This window comes from Arachis hypogaea, chromosome 9 (assembly GCF_003086295.3).
Source record: "Arachis hypogaea cultivar Tifrunner chromosome 9, arahy.Tifrunner.gnm2.J5K5, whole genome shotgun sequence".
Taxonomy (NCBI): Eukaryota; Viridiplantae; Streptophyta; class Magnoliopsida; order Fabales; family Fabaceae; genus Arachis; species Arachis hypogaea.
Genome location: NC_092044.1, coordinates 105,159,222 through 105,181,001, shown reverse-complemented (window position 1 = coordinate 105,181,001; position 21,780 = coordinate 105,159,222). Strand labels below are relative to the sequence as shown.

Sequence of the window (21,780 nt, the reverse complement as noted above, 5' to 3'; positions counted from 1 at the left end):
ACTGCAGTCACGTACCAGGAGGTATCCATCATAGAATGGTTTGACGCGGAGGTCACAAATGGTACCAGGAAAATAGCTCTGCAGTGCCTGAAGCAACTTGGGAACCTTATTGTACGACTCTTTCTAATCCCATAGATTTGTGCAATTGCCTTCTACTTGGCCATCCACACCTTTCTGTAGGACGGTTTGAAGTGATGGCTTGCTTGGACTGCACCTTGCAAAACCGGAATGCTTACAGATGGGTTGGACTGAATCAACGGCAAGATGACTGGTGCAGTATTTTATAACCCACAAACTAACCGGCAAGTGCACCGGGTCATACCAAGTAATACCTCAGGTGAGTAAGGGTCTATCCCACGAGGATTGATGGATCAAGCAATAATTGTTAAAAGCTTTACTTAGTTAGGCAGCAGAAAAGGGTTTTGAGATATTCAAAAGGTTTAAATTTAAAAATATCAGAAGGCATGCACGCAAATAAATAAGTTGAAAATAAAATTTTGGAGAAACAGTTAAGGCTTCAGAGTTATCTATTTTTCCGCATTAACTTTTCTTACTAACTATTTTAATCATGTAGGATTTAATTTATGACAAACTATATGTGACTAGACCCTAATTCCTTAGACCTTTCTAGCCTCCTCTAAAATTTATTAACTGCCAATTCCTTGGTCAATTAATTCCAATTAGAAGGTGAAGTTGAACTTCCAGTTTATATGCCACAAAAATTCTAATTACCCAAAAATAAGAGGATTATATGTCACGTATCTTGTTAAATCCAAATAATTAAAATTTAGGAGAAATTGTTTTCAAGCTGTTGTTCAAGTAAAGAGCTTTTCCAAGTTTTATAAGAACTCAAATAGAAAATAGGGTCATACTTCCGTTCCACCCAAATTCATAAGATGAAGAGCGAAAACAATTCTTAAATTATAAATTCATACATGAATTAAAATAGAAAAAGCAATAAAATTAATCCATACAAATAGACAGAGCTCCTAACCTTAACAATGGAGGATTAGTTGCTCATGGTTCAGAGAAAAATAGGATTCTTATCAAAATATACAGAGTTCCAATCTGCTGGCTCCAAGTTAACTAATAGAATCCTTTTTTATAACTAATCCTAATAAATTTAAAATCTAATTATCTAAAATTAAAAATAATAATTTTTTCCAAAAAATAAGATTTGAATTTAAATCAGAATAATCAGTAGGTCTTTAGTTGATGGGTGGAGACCACATATTTTGTCCATTTTGCAGCTTCTAATCTGTGTTTTCTGGGCTGAAAACTGGGTCAAAACAGCCCAGAAATCGCCCCCAGTATTTTTTCTGTGTTTTCTACATGTGGCGCATGTCACGCGTATGCGTCAGTCACGCGTACACGTCGATTGTCTGTTTCGTAAGTCATGCGGACGCGTCGGCCACGTATACGCGTCGTTGAGAGAATCTTCAAATCATGCATACGCATCAGTCACGCGCTTGCGTCGCCATGGAAAGCTCCAAATCACGCGCACGTGTCAGTCATGCGTACGCGTCGCTCCTCGTTGCCATCTCCTTTTATTCTAGTGCTGTAGAAACTCCATCAAATCCATCCGAATGCTACCTAAAATAAACAAAATTGCAAAAGACTCAAAGTAGCATCCATATTGGCTAAAAGATAATTAATTCTTTATTAAACTCAACAAATTAGATGCAAATTCACTAGGAAAAGATAGGAAAGATGCTCACACATCACAACACCAAACTTGAATTATTGCTTGTCCTCAAGCAACCAAAACTAATATAATTTTTGGATGTGAATTTGCATGAGAATGAGAGTTTGATTAAACTCATGTCTCTTCTTATAGTGGGGTTTACAACTGCAATCCTGAATAGTTTTGGCATCTCACTCTCCTTTGAATTAGAAGAGTGTTACGGTCATCTGGAATTAGAATCTGGATAATATTATGAATTCTCTTATCTTTTGTAACTCAATTTAATCCTTGAACACAGCAATTTTTTCTGGTGCTTTGCACCTTGAGCCTAGCCGTGACTTTAAATGTTTTGTCTCAAGCTTTACTTGACACAGAAACACCACAAGCACTTAACTGGGAAACTCTCTTTAAGTTCTAAATATTTTTATTATTTATTTATTTATTTATTTTTATTATATTTAAATTTTTTTTAGTTACTCCCAGACAGTAGTGCTCAAAGCCTTTGGCATATTCTGCAATTGATCTTGACTCTAAATGTTTTGTTTCAAGGATTACTTGACACAAGAACACCACAAGCATGTGACTAGGGAAACAATTCTTTGAGCTTTTAATCATGTCTGACCTCCCTAGTCATTGATGCTCAGAGTCTTGGACCTTGCTTTTATTTTTCTTTTGCTGTTTCTTTTACTTCAAGGATTAAACTTTCATTAATTTTAGGGAAATCATAATAATTCTTTAAATTCCTATTCCTTGTACATCGACATTCTTTGATTCAAATTTAAATATGCACTGTTCATATCATGCATTCAGAATTACAATTAATACCACAACATTTAAGTAAATAAGACTACTCTTAAAATTAACTCAATTTCTCATGCAATACATCACTTCTGTATTTTTTATTTGAATTCAAGCTCAGTGAGTAATACATGAGACATCATTTTAGAATTAAAGCAAAAGAGAAAACTAAACTAGTCCTGAGATTCTAACTAATAAAGGATCATGCAACAAACAAAGCAAAATAGCAGAAAACTGGAACATAGCATAGAAAAAGAGGGGAGGAATATAGAATGAAAGGAACTCAACCACCTTAGTTATCCTAGTGGTCGTTTTATTTTTCAGGTTGTGCTCCTCCGTGAAGAAGATTCGCCTCCCTTTTGGTGCCATAGGAATAAACAGAAAACCCTTAAGCGAAGCGTCAACACCAAACTTAAAGGTTTGCTTGTCCTCAAGCAAAGAAGAACTGAAAATAGAAAGAGAAAAATATTATGATGAAAGAAAAAGAAAAGGATAAAAGAACAAGAGAGAATTAGGATTGGGAGAGGGGGAAAGAAAATTAAAACTGGGCGGCGAACTAGTGGAGTTGTGCGGCGCAAGCGACGCGTACGCGTGCGTAAGGCGCAAAATTTTCTTAATGACGCATAAGCATCAGGCACACATCCGAGTGCCCTGGGTTTTGTGCATTTCGCGCGAAGCCAGCCGCGCGCACGCACAACTCTCTATTCGCGTGGCTTGGGAACCCAGATTTTCAATCGACGCGTGCGCGTCATGCACGCGCACGCGTGAACAAGTTTTGTGCTTCTAGCACACTTCCAACCCCAAGCCAGTATAACTCTCTGTCCAAACACATATTTACGCCATTTTTCCAGGTCACAGGTGTGCCAAAATCACCAATGACGCGTACGCGCGAGCTTGTTTGTGTGAAAGGCTTCATTCTGGCGCCACTCCCACGCAACTCTCTGTTCATTTTTATTTTTCACGCACACCCATCTGACGCGTACGCGTTAGCGACGCTTGCGCGTCGTGTGCCCTCTCTTTTTTTTCCGGTTCCTGTTCTAAAATAGCTGTATGATCAGAAAATTAGTAAGAACTCAATAAAAATCAAGTAAGTAAGAAAACTACTACTACGAAAAATAACTAAGGATACGAAATTATCGGGTTGCCTCCCGACAAGCGCTTCTTTAATGTCACTAGCTTAACGGCCAGTTCTGCTAGTTCAGCAGATGAGTGGACCTCTGGCGATCAATCTCGCCTCCAAGATAGTGCTTCAACCTCTGGCCATTCACTGTAAATTTCCTGTCAGAATTCTCTTCCTGTATTTCCACATGACCATATGGTGAAGCTCTGGTAACCACAAACGGTCCTGACCATCGGGATTTCAACTTCCCGGGAAAGAATTTGAGCCTTGAATTATATAGAAGCACTCTTTGTCCTGGCTCAAAGACTTTGATGGCAATCTTCTTGTCATGCAGTAGCTTGGTTCTCTCCTTATAGAGCTTGGCATTCTCATAGGCTAAATATCTAAATTCATCAAGCTCATTCAACTGAAGTATTTGCTTGATTTCTGTAGCTTCTGAGTCAAGATTTAGATATCAGATTGCCCAGTAAGATTTATGCTCCAACTCCACTGGCAAGTGACAGGCTTTACCATAGACTAACTGATAAGGGGACATGCCAATGGGAGTCTTGTATGCTGTCCGGTATGCCCAGAGAGCATCATCAAGCTTCCTAGACCAATCCTTTCTTGAAACACTGGCAGTCTTCTCTAGAATCCTCTTGAGTTTCCTATTGGAAATTTCAACCTGTCCACTTGTATGAGGGTGATAGGGGGTTGCCACTTTATGACAGACTCTATATCTCTACAGAAGAGAGTTCATCTGTTTGTTGCAGAAATGGCTTCTTCCATCACTAATGAGTGTCCTTGGGACACCAAACCGGCTAAAGATATATCTCTGAAGAAAGCTCATTACCACTTTGGCATCATTGGTGGGTAAAGTCACAGCTTCCACCCATTTGGACACATAGTCAACTGCCACTAAAATATAGTTGTTTGAATGTGAGTGTGGAAAAGGTCCCATGAAATCAATACCCCACACATCAAACAACTCAACCTCAAGAATCCCCTGCTGTGGCATTTCATGATTGGCAGGGAGATTTGTGGCTTTTTCACATCTGTCACAGTGCTTTACAAATGCTCTTGAGTCCCTGAAGAGAGTCAGCCAGTAAAACCCGCTCTGAAGGACCTTTGTAGCTGTCCTTTCACCACCAAAGTGGCCTCCATACTCAGAACCATGACAGTGCCAAAGAATCTGCTATTTTTCTTCATCTGGGACACACTTCCGGATGATTCTATCTGAACACCTTTTAAAAAGGTATAGTTCCTCCCAAATGTAGTACTTTGCATCAGTCAATAGCTTCTTCACTTGTTGCCTACTATACTTCCTTGGGATAAAATTCATGGCCTTATAATTTGCAATGTCTGTAAACCATGGAGCCTGCTGAATGAGGAATAATTGCTCATCCGGAAATGTCTCAATCACAGCTGTGGGTGGTTGTACTCCTACTTCAGGCTCAATTCTGGAAAGATGGTCAGCTACTTGATTCTCTGACACTTTCCTGTCTTTTATCTCAATATCAAACTCTTGAAGGAGTAATACCCATCTGATTAATCTTGGTTTAGAATCCTATTTGGTTAGAAGGTACTTCAAAGCAGCATGATTAGTGTAAATAATAACCTTAGAACCAAGTAAATAGGACCTAAACTTATCAACAGCATATACAACAGCTAATAATTCCTTTTCTGTAGTTGTGTAATTCTTTTGGGCATCATTTAACACACAACTGGTATAGTAAATGACATGTACAAGCTTACCATGCCTCTGTCCTAAAACAGCTCCTATAGCAAAGTCACTAGCATCACACATTAATTCAAATGGTAGATCCCAGTCAGGGAGAGCTATAATAGGAGCAGAGGTAAGGTTTGCTTTCAGAGTTTCAAAAGCATACAAACAATCAGAATCAAAGACAAAGGGAACATCAGCAACCAACAGGTTGCTTAGAGGTTTAGCAATTTTAGAAAAATCCTTTATAAATCTTTTATAAAATTCTGCATGACCCAAGAAACTCCTGACTGCCTTAACATTAGTTGGTGGTAGTAATTTTTCAATTACCTCCACCTTTACTCTATCAACCTCAATTCCCTTACTTGAAATCCAGTGTCCAAGAATAATACCTTCTGTAACCATAAAATGACATTTTTTCCAATTTAAAATAAGATTTGATTCTTAATACCCTTTCAAGACGAGAGATAAATGCTTAAGGCATGATTCAAAAGAATTACCAAAAATAGAAAAGTTATCCGTAAATACCTCAATAAACTTTTCAACCATATTAGAAAAAATTGAAAGCATACACCTCTGAAAAGTTGCTGGAGCATTACAAAGTCCAAAAGGCATTCTTCTGTAGGCAAATACTCCAAAGGGGCATGTGAATGCTGTCTTCTCTTGATCTTGAGGGTCCACTGCAATTTGGTTATATCTAGAGTATCCATCTAGAAAGCAATAAAATGCATGACCAGCTAACGTATCAAGCATCTGATCAATGAAAGGCAGGGGAAATGATCCTTCCTTGTAGCAGTGTTGAGCCTCCTATAGTCTATACACATTCTCCATCCTGTGACTGTTCTTGTGGGAATAAGCTCATTCTTTTCATTCTTGATCACTGTCATCCCTCCTTTCTTGGGAACTACCTGCACAAGACTTACCCAAGGACTGTCAGAAATATGGTAAATAATTCCTGCTTCCCATAGTTTCATTACCTCTTTTTGGACCACCTCTTTCATGGTTAGATTGAGTCTCCTTTGTGGTTGCTCAACTGGTTTAGCATCATCTTCAAGGAGGATCTTGTTCATACACTTGGTTGGACTAATCCCCTTCAAGTCATTAATGGTCCACCCAAGAGCTGTTTTATGGCTTTTGAGAACTGAAATAAACGCTTCTTCCTCTTCAGGCTTCAGGGAAGAGCTAATAATCACTATATATGAGTCATTCTCATCCAAGAACACATATTTCAGAGAAGGAGGTAAGGATTTGAGCTCAAGCTTGGGGGCTTCCTCCTCTGCTTTAGGCATATGAACCATAGCCTTCTGGGATGGTGAATTATCAACTTCAACTAATTCACACTCAGAGATAGGATCCAGAATGTCATCAAGCACCTCAGCTTTCAGTACCTCTTGAACAAGTGGTTCAATAACATCTATTTTCATACACCCTTCAAAATCATTAGGGTGCTTGAAAGCTTCACAAACATGAAGGACCACCTGTTCTTCATTGACCCTCAGGGTCAATTCACTGTTTTGTACATCAATCAGAGCTCTACATGTAGCTAAAAAGGGTCTACCAAGTATAATAGAGAATTTTACCTCCTCTTCCATGTCTAATATAACAAAATCAACAGGAAAGATGAATGGTCCTACTTTAACAAGTAAATCCTCAATAACACCCACAGGTAATTTAATAGAAAGATCAGCAAGTTGAAGAGAAATACGAGTGGGTTTTACCTCCTCAATTTGAAGGCTTTTCATTACTGAAAGTGGCATTAGATTGATGCTAGCTCCAAGGTCACATAAAGCTCTCTGAGTGGTGATATCTCCAATGGTGCAAGGAATTACAAAGCTTCCTGGGTCTGGCATCTTCTTAGGAAGGTTGTGTTGAATAATGGCACTGCATTCCTTGGTTAACACCACTATTTCTTGTTCCTTCCAATTCCTCTTGTGGGTCAACAGTTCTTTCATAAATTTAGCATAGAGAGGCATTTGCTCAAGAGCCTCTGCAAAGGGAATGTTGATCTGTAGCTTCTTGAAGACATCTAAAAATTTAGAAAACTGCTTTTCTTTAGAAGCCTTCTGAAGTCTCTGAGGATATGGCATTTTTGGCTTGTATTCAGGAGCCTTTGGCAATGTAGGATACATGTCCAGAGAGTCAGTAAACGGGTTGTCTGCACGCTTTGGAGGGGTGTGCTCCACTTCTTCCTTTTTTCTCCTTTGGAGCTTTCTTTTCAACTAGCTCTTCATTGGCCCTTGTCTCAGAGCCAGCTATTTTACCGCTTCTCAATTGAATAACCTTGCAATCTTCTCTTGGGTTCACCACTGTATCACCTGGAAATGTGCTTGCAGACCTCTCAGGTATTTGCTTGCTCAGCTGGCCCATTTGCACTTCCAAGTTTCTAATGGAGGCTCTGGTTTCCTGCATAAAACTCCTCATCATCTCCCAATTAGAATCTTCCTTGGATTTAGAGTTAGCCTGCTGAGGCTGTTGTTGCTGCTGAGACTGAGATTAGCGGTTATTGTAATTGTTCTGTTGGAAGCCGCCCTGAGAATTATTGTTAAAATTCTGAGGTCTCTGAGGTTGGTCTCTCCACCCAAAATTTAGGTGATTTCTCCATCCTTGATTGTATGTCTGAGAATAGGGGTCATTATTGGGATTTTTAGAACCACTTCCCATATAATTAACCTATTCAGAAGAGGATTGAGCATAATCATAATTATCATTTTGCACTAAATTTCCTGTCATGTCATAGGAGACCTCCTAAGGTGGATTTTGGGTGTTGATAGCTGAGACTTGCATGCCACCCATGTGTTGAGTAAGTAGACTTATTTGCTAAGACATAAGCTTATTTTGAGCAAGAATAGCATTAAGAGCTTCTACTTCCATAACACCCTTCTTCCGGGGAGCCTCAAAGTTCACAGGATTTCTGTTAGATGAGTATAAATATTGGTTGCTAACAACTAATTCAATAAGCTCAATAGTCTCCTCCGGTGTCTTCTTCTTGTGCAATGAACCTCCTGCAGAATTGTCTAAGCACATATTGGACATTTCACCCAAGCCTTCATAAAAGATATCTAGTTGAGTCCATTTGGAGAACATGTCCGGAGGGCATTGCCTAGTCAGTAGCTTGTATCTCTCCCAAGCTTTATACATAGTTTCACCATCCTTCTGTCTGAAGGTCTGAACCTCCACCCTAAGCTTAGTCAGCTTCTTTGGTGGGAAAAATTTGGTGAGAAACTCAGTAACCACCTTGTTCTAAGTATCCAAACTCTCCTTGGGTTGGGAATCTAGCCATAGCTTTGCTCCATCCCTCAAAGCAAACGGAAAGAGCATGAGTTTGTATGCCTCTGGGTTCACTCTATTTGTCTTCATAGTATCACAAATCTGCAAAAAACTAGAAATAAACTGATTTGGATCTTCGTGGGGAAGACCATGATACTGGCAGTTTTGTTGCACCAGGGTGACTAGTTGGGGCTACAACTCAAAGTTGTTCGTAGCTATAGGGGGCACCACAATGCTTTTTCCATACAGATCTGCAGTAGGAGCAGAGTAAGAGCCAAGTACTCTTCTTTGTTGCTTATTTCCATTCAGATTTGCCACATTGGCATTATCAGCATTGTTAGGATCCATAGTGGATTCTGTAGCCTTGTAAAGTCTTGCCTGTTGTAAACGTCACCTGAAAGTTCTTTCAGGTTCAGGATCAAAGTCTAAGAGATGTTCTTTGTCTCTGCTCCTACGCATAAACAAACAGAAAATAAGAAAATATGGAACTCTCTACATCAGAGTGCAGAGAATTCCCAGTGAGATAACCTGAACTAAGAAACACCAAACTTAATTTCAAAAATTACTAAATTGGTGCTATTAAAATATTTAATTTAAAAAAAAACAAAAAAAGGAACGAAAAAGAAAGAACAGGGGAGGGGGGCAGGAATGAAAGAAAAAAAAGTGCAAAGAAAAACAAAGAAAAAAAAGACGTAAAGTTTTTGAAAAGGAAAAGAAAAAATTAAAAAGAAGTAAAATAATTCAAAAAAAAAAGGAAACAGGGGAAACGAAAACGAAAAAAATGAAAGAAAGAAAAAAATAAATAGCAAAATAAAAAAAATTAATATTAATAAAATAAAAATTATCTAATCTAAGAAATCAAACAACGAGTAGTTGTCAATCACAATCAATCCCCGGCAACGGCGCCAAAAACTTGGTGCGGTATTTTATAACCCACAAACTAACCGGCAAGTGTACCGGGTCGTACCAAGTAATACCTCAGGTGAGTGAGGGTCTATTCCACGAGGATTGATGGATCAAGCAACAATTGTTAAAAGATTTACGTAGTTAGGCAGCAGAAAAGGGTTTTGAAATATTCAAAAGGTTTAAATTTGAAAATATCAGAAGGCATGTACGCAAATAAATAAGTTGAAAATAAAATATTGGAGAAACAGTTAAGACTTCAGAGTTATCTATTTTTCCGCATTAACTTTTCTTACTAACTATTTTAATCATGTAGGATTTAATTTATGGCAAACTATATGTGACTAGACCCTAATTGTTTAGACCTTTCTAGCCTCCTCTAAAATTCATTAACTGCCAATTCCTTGGTCAATTAATTCCCATTAGAAGGTGAAGTTCAAATTCCAGTTTATATGCCACAAAAATTCTAATTACCCAAAAATAAGAAAATTATATGTCACGTATCCTGTTAAATCCAAATAATTAAAATTTAGGAGAAATTATTTTCAAGCTGTTGTTCATGTAAAGAGCTTTTCCAAGTTTTACAAGAACTCAAATAGAAAAGAGGGTCATACTTCCGTTCCACCCAAATTCATAAGATGAAGAGCGAAAACAATTCTTAAATTATAAATCCATACATGAATTAAAATAGAAAAAGCAATAAAATTAATCCATACAAATAGACAGAGCTCCTAACCTTAACAATGGAGGATTAGTTGCTCATGGTTCAGAGAAAAATAGGATTCTCATCAAAATGTACAGAGTTCCAATCTGCTGGCTCCAAGTTAACTAATGGACCTTTTTATAACTAATCCTAATAATTTTAAAATCTAATTATCTAAAATTAAAAATAATAATGTTTTCCTAAAAATAAGATTTGAATTTAAATCAGAATAATTAGCAGCTCTTTAGTTGATGGGTGGAGATTACATGTTTTGTCCATTCTGTAACTTTTAATCTGTGTTTTCTGGGCTGAAAACTGGGTCAAAACAGCCCAGAAATCCCCCATAGCATTTTTTCTGTATTTTCTGCACGTGGCGCATATCACGCGTACGCGTCGATGGTCTTTTTCGCAAGTCACGCGGACGCGTCGGTCACGCGTACGCGTCGCTGAGCAAATCTTCAAATCACGTGTACGCGTCAGTCACGCGCTCGCGTCGCCATGGAAAGCTCCAAATCACGCGCATGCGTCAGTCACGCGTACGCGTCGCTCATCGCTGCCATCTCCTTTTGTTCTTGTGCTACAGAAACTCCATCAAATCCAGCCGAATGCTACCTAAAATAAACAAAATTGCAAAAGACTCAAAGTAGCATCCATATTGGCTAAAAGATAATTAATTCTTTATTAAACTCAACAAAATAGATGCAAATTCACTAGGAAAAGATAGGAAAGATGCTCACGCATCAATGACCCGGCATATCAGACTGCTGTCTAGCTGATATTGGTCTTGAGACATGGTGGGTGCTAGACAACTATGCACTCCACCCACCCTCCGAACCTCCCTAAACATAACAACACAGGATTGCTTTAGCAATGTCGTACACCTACTTAGTATATCGTATAGAAGTAATGAAAGGCACAGATAAACTTAAGCTTACCAGTATCCGAAGTTCTGTCGAAAGGCCACACGGAGGCTCCATTGACACCCATTATCAGCTTGACAGCACTGCACATGGTACTTTAGCCGGTCCCATTCGACCACTCGGTGCTCCGCACTTCTCCGAATACTGTAGTTTTTCATACCCTGAAGCACTGCCTCTCGGCTTCTAAACTTGTGGCTGACCCGGATCTCTACACTGTCATCTAGGTTGTAATCCTCTTTACCCGTGTCAAGAAACGGAGTCCTCTCATGCATGGCGTCCAAGTCAAGACTGTGATAGTGAGACGAAACTGCCAAAAGCGCCGGTATTGGAAGAGGTGGAGGCAGGACGTAGTGGGCCGTAGTCGGAACAGGTGTCTTCGGAGCACACTCATTCTCATCCCCACTATCGGACAAGTCGCTTTCACCACTGTCCGCCACGTAATCCTCGTCCAACTCCTCCTCACCCTCCTCTGCCTCATCCACTGGAATGGCAACATGAATGGGCGGTGGTGCGAGGGGTCGGTCGTCCTGCACATAGGTCGAGTGTACGGAATGACCACCGCCACTGTGTCCCACCTCTGCAGACAGCTCCATTACTTGCTCCACCATGATCCTCCCATGGATGTCAAACATCACTCGCACATGCTCGTCCCCTTGAAGTCGGAATAGTCGAAACCGGAAGACTCCGTTACCTATGGGGGCCAGCAACCTATACGCCACCCTTCCGATTTTCCTCGCTTCTGCACCACCGATCTTGCTCAGTATCAAACTCTTCAAATCCGACAACGTATTCACACGCTGAGTGCGAAACAATATCGGATCCTCGCACTCAAATGTCACCCTGTTGTTGCCGTTTCTCATACGGCAATTAGGATACACAAGGTCAACTATGTACGAACTATTACTGGCCATTAATGCCTTGTATTTGTGAGAAATATGATACGAAAAGTTCGTGAGAAATATGATACACATTCTTTTATACTCGGTGGGACACAACTCCATGTATCTCATTTACAATGTAAACGAGATGAACATTGCATGTATCTCGTTTACAGTGTAAACGAGATACACGTCTATCTCGTTTACACTGTGAACGATATATATATATATATATATATATATATATATATATATGTATCTTGTTTACACTGTAAACGAGATAACTGACGTGTCATATTTCGTTTACACTGTAAACGAGATACACGCAATGTCATTTTGTTTACAGTGTAAACGAGATATGACTAGAAAACGTAAATCGATAAATATTTTTAAAATTATTTATTTCGATAATTAATGCTTTTATTTTATTTATTTAAATAAAAAATTCATTATACCTGGGGTACTAGTGTATTTATAGTAGGTTTGATAACCACCTTTTTAGGAGTAGTTCTATGCTTTCTGATAGATAATCGTTCCTTTTATCTTGAGAGTTTGTTAGAGTCTACCTTCTAGATGAGGTAAAGATAGTAGGAGAGATTCGTGGAGGATGAATTCGGTCGTTGTGGTCGGACTCTATTATGGATTTCTGAGCACATTCTCCATAGGGCCCTCTTATCTCTTCCTTCTTCGAGCTCGGATTATGCAAGAAGGGACCGAGAAGAAACTATCAGCAACAGCTGGGTTTATTACGGGACAGCTCATCATGTTCATATCGATCTATTATGCGCCTTTGCGTTACTTGCTTTGGACGGCCTAACCCCCTTACGTCGGTGTCCGACTTCTTTAGAGAGGTCGGTTTTGTCATGAAGTCCACCTTTATTGGTGGGTCTTTTTGTGTTATTGGACCTGACTTTTATTTATTGGGTCAGGGTATGAACAAAAAAACATCATCCCAAAACTAAAAAAAATCTAAAATTTATAAAAAATACATCTGAAATCTAAAAAAATATATTCAAAATTTTTAAAAATAATCATCCAAAACTAAAAGAGGACGAGACACTCAAAACACGGTAACTTTTATGTTTTTTAGAAAAAAAAAGGAGAATAGAAGGACATGTATTTTTTAAAATTTTAAAATTTAAAATTTTTAAAAAAGTTAGCTACTATATTAATAAGTTAATATTATTTATCACTATTGTTGTCATTGTAACTTTTTTTGATTGTGGTGTATTCTTATGGCGGGTGAGCTTTTAAAATTTTTTTTTTTAAAATGAAAAACTTAATATTTGAATAGTTTTAATTAAAATATTTATTAATTATATTTAAATACACTAATGTAAAAATAATTAATTATTATTTATTATGTTAAAATAATTTTTTAAGTAAAAAATATAAAATTATAATTCAAAAGAAAAAGATGTTTTTTCAATACTTGTTTTTTATTATTAAAAATTTATTAAATATACAAAAAATAAAAATATTTTTATTAAAAAATATCCTTTTTAATATTTTAATAGTATTCAAACAAGATTTTATTGTTGTTGTTATTTTATGCATGTACCAATATTTCTATTCTTATTGGTTGCACAACTAAATGATCTTGATTAAATTTCAACTGTAGGAAACTTAGCTTTTGGATTGAATTTCCAAATATTAACGAGGGATATAAAAAAAATAAAACAATAAATAAATAAATTCTATTTTAAGTGTGTTTCTATATTTCTTTTTTAATAATTAGTATTTTATTGGTTTTAGTGTCTCTTTGAATTTCGTAACATTTATAAGGACTAAAAAGATGCTAATAGTATCGATCACACAGAAAAAAATAATTTTCTGTGATTTCTTATTTAGGCCAAATTTAAAAAAATATCTTAATTAAACTATTTTTAAAAAAATAACTTAAGTAATAAATGATTATATTAAAAGTACCTTATAAATAAGTTATTTTATATTTAGATTTTTAGTTTTAAAAGTTATTATTTTATAAAAATATGATAAAAAGTAGTAGTATTATGAGAGAAGTTATTTTTTTTAACTTCTCTATAAATTCCTAAATAGCTTTTTAAAAAGTTACAATTTAATTTTAAAAATTATACTGGATATTAATATTACTACTTTTCATAAGTCAAAAATTCAAAAAAATTATTTTTAAAGCTTTTCAAACGGACTCTTATTCTTGCTTACGGACAATCAAAAATTTAAGTTGAGAGTTCTGATAACTTACCATATGAATTATATTTTTTTATGTTTACTATGGTTTATGAATTTATTTTGTTAAAATTTAATAAAAGTACCTAATTTAGTTTATAATTATTAACAAGTTTTGTTAGACAAATAAAAAATGACATTTGCATAATTTTTATTGAATACCTATTTTGATTTCGGATAATTTTTTTAAAAGATTATGAAATTTTTAATAAAAAAGTTTTTTTTTGGTTTTTAATATTTAATTTTGTGAGACGGTCCTTTAATCAATAATCTTTTTTTAAAATATATTTATATGACATGTTAATTACTAATATATTATGTATTTAATTTTTATAAATAAAAAAATTAAAAATTATTAATATTTTTTATTTTATACAATAAATTTAATTAATATATTTAAAAAAGATAATAAAAAATTAAACGGCCTAACAATTATTTTTAAAAAATAAGGAGATGACTGGTTACGGAGGGATCGTTTCGCTTTTGTGGGTTGGTCCGGTCTATTGCTCTTTCTTTGCGCCTATTTCGTTTTGGGGGGTTGGTTCACAAGTACAACCTTTGTAGCTTCATGGTATACTCATGGACTCGCAAGTTTCTATTTGAAAAGCTGTAACTTCTTAACCGTTGCAGTCTCTACTCTTACTAATAGTTTAGCACACTCTTTGTTCTAAACAAAAAAATCTGTGAATCCTTCCACGAATACCCTTAATATAAAAAAATATTGAAAGTTTTTCTTTAGAACCGTAGTTATCAGTTATTAGGTCACTGAGTTATTGGTTCAACCGGTAGATTACTGATTGAACCAATTGACCCGATTTTATGTAAATAAAAAATAAAATACAGTAAAAAATTTAGAATTAAAAAATTAAAATACATATTTTTACTAATATTTTAAAAATATCTAGCTATTTTAAACAATATGGAACAGAAACAATAAGTATTTTGTTAATTTTACTCTATCATAAATATTTTTATTTTGTTTTTATATTAAAATAACTATTATTTTCGAATTTTAATAATTAATTAATTTATATCTATTATACTATTATATACTACAAGTATTTATTAAAAAATTATATTAATAAATATTATATAATTATGAAAAGAAAATAATAAATAAATTTATAATTACTGTTAAATAAAAATATAATTAATTTAAGAATGCGTGAGGTTATAATAAAATTAAAATAAATTAAATAGAAGTAAATTATTTGCTGACAAGCAAATTAACTTGGTGGTTGTGGCTACCTTTTTTTTTTTTTCTTAAGGGAGGCTGTCTCATTTTTTGTATTTTTTAAAATTATGGGAGGTACATAAATGATAAATTGGACCCTTCTATTTATGTTTAAAAAATTAAAAAATTTGAAGTACACAAATCAGACGGAATTATGGGAGGTACATAAATTGAATCCTCCGATTTGTGTTTAAAAAATTTTAAAAATTTGAGATACACAAATCAGACCTTTCGATTTGTGTTTAAAAAATTAAAAATATTTGAAATACACAAATTAAACTGTCTGATTTTTGTACTTCTTAAAAATTGGATAATCCGATTTATATTCTATAAATTAAATCATTCCATATTTTAAAAAATACCATATTAAATCACAATTCAAAAAAATACCATTATTAATGCAGTATTAAAAATAAAAATGTGTCGAAATAATTGTCACACGAGTTTAAGATTTTTTTTTCTCTTAAATAAATAATACACAATAACGGGGGGCCGGGGCGAGTCAGAACTCAGAACGGAGGGGGTTAGTGGCTTCGAAAACAGAGGCCCCCACCGGCGAAGGAGAGAGATCGCGAAGAGAGAAAAGACGAAGAAGAGGCCGCGCCGGTCTAGAGAACAGAGAGGAAAAGAGAGGCTCGGCGGTGATAGTGTTGCTGCTGTCAGTGAAGATGTAGCAGCTCGGCAACAAGATGGCGACGCCGGAAAGATCACCGGTAGGGATTCATCCTCGGAGATGGAAGAGAGGACCGGCCGCGTAGCAGAGGTATTTCTTTTTAGTTCTCTTTCAGCAAAAAAAAAAAAAAATACTATTTATGTGGTAGATTTTAGAGTGGCTGAATGAGTTTGAAATTGTTTATGGTGTGAGTGTTTGATACTTTGATTAGTTTAGTATGTGGTTTGACTTATGGCTGAATGTTTGATGGTATTGGTCCGTGTATGTGTTTTGTGAATTGGATGCAAGATGAAAAGGGTTTAAATGAACTTTTGGGACTGAATGGTTGTTTTTGTGGTGTGAATATTGGTTCGAATGAAAATATAGAGAAATAACATTTCTAAACTGAAAAGATATAGAGAATGAAAATAACTAACATTAGAATTTGGGATATAGAATTTAAGATTTTGGATTTAAGGTTTAAAATTTAGAATTTAAATTTGATAAATGTTAGGGAAACAATTTTTTTAACTAACATAAACTTTTTTGAAAATTATTTTGTTTAACTCAAACTTTAGATCCTAAATGATAAAACTTTTAACTCTAAATTCTAAATCATAAATCCTCCAAAAAGAATGAAAAATTTTAGAACTAAAGAAAAAGCCGACTAATGTTGGCTAAAAGTTGGTTCTTTTATATTTTCTCTTTAAAATTAGAAAAAAAAATGACTATTGGCTAAAAGAAAGTTAGCTCCTAGTTGAAGTCTTTTAAAATAACCAATCAAATAACTAAGCAGTCACACCAGTTTATTTTCCCGCCACTACAGCTGCATAAGCTCTTGAACACGAAAAAACAACTAAGAATCAAGGCCCCCTAAGGACAAAGCCATCGATTCATGTATTATTCAGGGCTTTTTAGGAACTTTGTTTTAACGCTGAGTAAACACCACGTGTCCTCCTCCTCCGGCCTCGGTTGTTGCTCCGCCATGTCAGTAACCCCACTCCCATCACGGTTCAACCAGAGCATGTTCAACAATGTCGTTGCCTCCAACAAGCTCATCGCCAATTTCCTTCGATTGGGTGACATGGATTCTGCTCTCCAAGTGTTTAATAATATGACAGTGAAGAGCACCGTTACTTGGAACTCTATCCTTGCTGGCTACGCCAAGAATCTTGGGGATTTTGAAGTTGTACGCCAAGTGTTTGATAAAATTCCTGAACCGAATAGTGTGTCTTATAATATCATGCTGGCGTGTTATTTGAACAATTTTGGCATCCACAGAGCCCGTGCTTACTTTGATGTAATGCCTGTGAAGGATACGGCGTCTTGGAACACAATGATCTCAGGTTATGCTCAGATTGGATTGATGGGTGAGGCGCGCATGATGTTCTTGGCAATGCCAGAGAAAAATACTGTTTCATGGAGTGCGATGGTGTCGGGGTATGTGGCTTGTGGAGACTTGGATTCTGCAGTGGAGTACTTTTATGCTGCAACTGTGAAGAGTGTGATTACCTGGACTGCCATGATCACTGGGTACATGAAATTTGGCAGGGTTGAGTCTGCTGAGAAATTATTCCAAGAAATGTCTCAGAAGACTTTGGTGACATGGAATGCTATGATAGCTGGATATGTTGATAATAGCAGGGCAGAAGATGGGTTGAAGCTTTTCAAGACAATGTTAGAGACTGGGGCCAAGCCTAATGCTGTGAGCTTGACCAGTGTGTTGTTGGGTTGTAGTAACCTATCAGCATTGCAACTCGGTAGACAAGTTCATCAGTTAGTTTGTAAATCTCCATTGAGTAGTGACACCACAGCCGGAACTTCATTGGTTAGCATGTATTCCAAATGCGGGGAACTGAAGGACGCGTCGAAATTGTTTTTACAGATCCAACGGAAAGACCTTGTATCATGGAACGCAATGATTTCTGGTTATGCACAACATGGAGCTGGTGAAAAAGCTCTGGAGTTATTTGATGCAATGAAAAATGATGGCATGAAGCCAGATTGGATTACTTTTGTAGCAGTATTTTTAGCTTGTAACCATGCAGGATTTGTAGATCTTGGGGTCCAATATTTTGATGCTATGATAAGGGATTATGGAATTGAAGCTAGGCCAGAACACTATGCTTGCATGGTTGACCTTCTTGGTCGACGTGGAAGGTTATCTGAGGCAACAGACTTGATAAAAAGTATGCCGTTTAAGCCACATCCTGCCATCTTTGGAACGCTTTTGGGAGCCTGTAGGATCCATAAGAACCTAGATCTGGCTGAGTTTGCTGCCAAGAATCTGCTTGCGCTTGATCCTAGTAGTGCAACTGGATATGTTCAATTGGCCAATATTTATGCAGCACAAAATAGATGGGAGCATGTTGCTAGGATTCGGAGATCGATGAAAGACAATAATGTAGTGAAGGCACCCGGATATAGTTGGATTGAGATAAAGAGTGTGGTGCATGAGTTTCGGTCAAGCGACCGATTGCACCCAGAATTGGTTTCTATACATAAAAAACTAAATGAATTGGAGAAAAAAATGAAGATGGCTGGCTATATTCCGGATCTTGAGTTTGCATTGCATGATGTGGAAGAGGAGCTGAAAGAACAGCTTCTTCTATGGCACAGTGAGAAATTGGCAATTGCATTTGGACTTCTAAAGGTACCATTAGGTGTTCCAATCAGGGTATTCAAGAACTTGAGAGTTTGTGGAGATTGCCACACTGCAATAAAGTACATATCAGCTATAGAAGGAAGAGAAATCATTGTTAGGGATACCACTAGGTTTCATCATTTCAAGGACGGGTCTTGCTCCTGCAGTGATTACTGGTAATCTTGCCATTATGCAACCAAAACAATGCAATTGAATTCAGTCAAAGGACATGTCTATTTAAACCAGTTAGTTCAATGAACTTCATTATACATGCCAAGAACAAAAAGTTTCACCTTAATGAATTTTTTGTTTCCACGCCAAACTGCCTTTGTTCTCCTTCATTCTCACGCCACTTCTTCCTTGTTCTCTTTCGTTTTCACCCCACTTCATCTTCTTCCTCACCTTCGTCTACTCTCATCGTTGCCGCTCACCATCGTCTCGTGCGCTCACCAGGTCATCATTCTTTGTCTCACTCTCTATCCTCTCTTTCTCACTTGTTCTCACTCGCTCTCTCTTTTCAGTGTTGAAGATGTGTATGGCTATGATGGTGATGATGAACTACAAAGGCTAATGGAGTCAGAGAAGGTATATTTCGATTTTCAATTGATTATGTGAAATTTGGGGGGTTTTGGGTTCCAATTTTGGGGTTTTAGCTTCGGATTCACGGTTGGTTCTGATTTTTAGGTGATTGACTTCTCGTGTGGTCACTTGTCTGCTTGCTAGTCTTCTTGGTGGTTACCAGGATATCCTCCATTCTTGCTAATCTTCTGATTTTTAGGTGATTGACGTCTCTTCACTTTATTGTCATAATTAATTTCCTTCCTCCCTTGTGCAGTTCTTTTAATTTCCAGTTGGTTTTGGCTACCAGTATCAACAATCTCACTTTTTGCATTAGCACTTAGCAGCTAGTAACGTTCAAAGGTCAGTTTTAAGGTGCATGTTCTGTTTCTGTAGTGTAATTAATCACTGGAATCAATTTTATTGTAGAATAATGCAGGTTGGTACATGGTTAGTGAAAAGCCATTTAACTTCTGCCAGTTTATTATTTTACCATTGTGTCAGTAACAGCGATGATTGAACATAATTCTGCAATAAAGTATAACCCAATTTGATATTTGATCTCAAGATTCTATTTTAGCCAGTGTTCATCAATAAATTTATTTTAGAAGTGTTGACTTGAGGGAAAAGAAACCAAAAGCAAAAAATGAAGCATCTTCATTGACTAATAATCCCCATTATTGTTATTATTGTTGTAGTAGAATTGTTGTTTTGTTAAATGTATGTATTTTGTGCTGATGTTGTGTTGTGTTGCTTAGATTTGTTAGCATAAGGGTGGGGGTGTTAGAGATGACGTCTTTGTTGTGTTTGGTCCTCTGATTTTGGCTGTGTGTGTATGTTGTATGCTGAACTGCTCTGGGGTCTTCCCACCCTCACTTTCGATTCTTAGGTTTTGGTGAATGGTGAGTGTTGATGTATCAAATAAAAAAAAAGTTAGTGGAATTGTTGTTGTTCTGGTTTACTAAATTTTTTGCTATTGCCTAGTTGTTCTTGCTGGTTGCTGTGTTCTTGCCAATTGCCATGGTTGCTGTGTTCTTTTTTTTTTTTTTTTGCAATTTGTTAACTTGTTAATCACCTAATTGCTGTTGTGTTAGACGTTATTAACCCTTTTGCTATGTTGCTATTGACTTATTACTCATTGCAGCTCCCTAGTGTTTTTGCTGATCCTTACTTTGTTATTATTGTGTTAATTTAATTGTTCTTGTTATTATATTTTGTGGTTGATTATTAGAAAATTGAAGGAAGCTTGGACCCTTCACCCTTCGGTGCGGTTCCTCTAAAAATCAGAACCAATCAAGAAGTAAAATTGCTAAGATGTGGACCCTTTGGTATGCTTCCTCAAAAAATTATGTGTAGTCTTCTACATTCTCAATTGGTTTCTACATAGTTCATGATTCCAGTATCATTGTATCACAATAATTGTTACTCATAACTGGAGCTTTACAAATGATAGTCACAAACCTGAGACATAAGGCTTTCATGTACAAAAATAAACTTTATGGCCATGACTTGCTATGACCATCATCACGGTGCATGCACATTAATATTTTGGCCATATCGTAGCTAGTGTGAGTGAGTTATATAGGACTCTATCTATATCTATATATGTAGCACTTGAAAGATATATAACTAGCTTAAGTGTTCATTTTGTGAACATTATGCCAAATGTCTCCTGCTTGGGTCTTCTTCTTCTGCTTGATTGTTTTGTTTTTATGAACCATGTTAATTTGAGCTATATCATAAACTATTGCAGCATGCCAAATATCAAACTGCCTCGTTCACAGAATTTCTTCTTTACACTAATACCCTTTTATTTGGTCATGGCTGAAGAGTAGAGGACAAATGCTGGTAGTACGGGCTGGGAATTTTGATTTTTCATTTTTCATTTTTCATTTTTGTGACCGAAGGTGTAATTGGGCTTTGTCATTTCCCACTTATGGTCTTAATGTGCTTTCTTAGCTTTCTAGCAACTTTTTCATATGCCTAGATATTTAATGTTGATCATGATTTTAAGTTTTTGGAAACTTTTCTCCTCAACTTATATAATTGAACTATTTTTTATGGTTGACTCAGAATCTCTTAATTTAAATATATTTTTCGAGTTATTTCGTTAGCTTTATAAAAATTGGTGATATGTTTAAAATTAATTTTTGAGATTAAGCTAAATCAACTTAACTATATATATTTAACAATTCAATGCACGCATGAGCTTAAATATACTTTAACCGTGTTTATCCTTTTCATTACATTCTTGACTATAGTAACTGACAGTCTTTGCTAATAGTTAATATAAAGACGTGAAACCAAACAAAAAGGTTTGTAGCATAGAACTAGTATGCTAAATCAAGTTACTAGATAGCGTATTGGTGCATTTGGCCTAATCTATTGGTTGTCTTGTTTAATGTGTGTTTCTCATTCTTTTGAGCTGCTGACCCATTTTATTTGGTGGTTTCCTTTTTTCGACTTTTTGGATTACTCTATTGAGTGTTGACTTAATGTATTTTTCTTA

General features: G+C 36.1%; 1 protein-coding gene across 13 annotated transcripts; it reads left to right on the top strand.

Moving 5' to 3' along the window:
• The first annotated feature begins 15,904 nt into the window (after nucleotides 1-15,904).
• LOC112711477 (pentatricopeptide repeat-containing protein At4g16835, mitochondrial) lies at nucleotides 15,905-21,339 on the top strand. 13 transcript variants are annotated; one of them, XM_072203390.1, is made up of 7 exons: nucleotides 15,905-16,180; nucleotides 16,896-19,166; nucleotides 19,235-19,298; nucleotides 19,398-19,444; nucleotides 19,549-19,634; nucleotides 20,503-20,599; nucleotides 21,025-21,339. In XM_072203390.1, the coding sequence occupies exon 2, from the start codon at nucleotides 16,965-16,967 to the stop codon at nucleotides 18,891-18,893; it is 1,929 nt and encodes a 642-aa protein (XP_072059491.1). In that variant the 5' UTR covers nucleotides 15,905-16,180; nucleotides 16,896-16,964; the 3' UTR covers nucleotides 18,894-19,166; nucleotides 19,235-19,298; nucleotides 19,398-19,444; nucleotides 19,549-19,634; nucleotides 20,503-20,599; nucleotides 21,025-21,339. The 13 variants fall into 13 exon arrangements, with proteins under 13 accessions (XP_072059491.1, XP_029145023.1, XP_025619929.1 ...); XM_029289190.2 differs by lacking the exon at nucleotides 19,398-19,444 and having other exon boundaries at nucleotides 21,102-21,339; XM_025764144.3 differs by lacking the exon at nucleotides 19,398-19,444.
• Nucleotides 21,340-21,780: the final 441 nt, after the last annotated feature.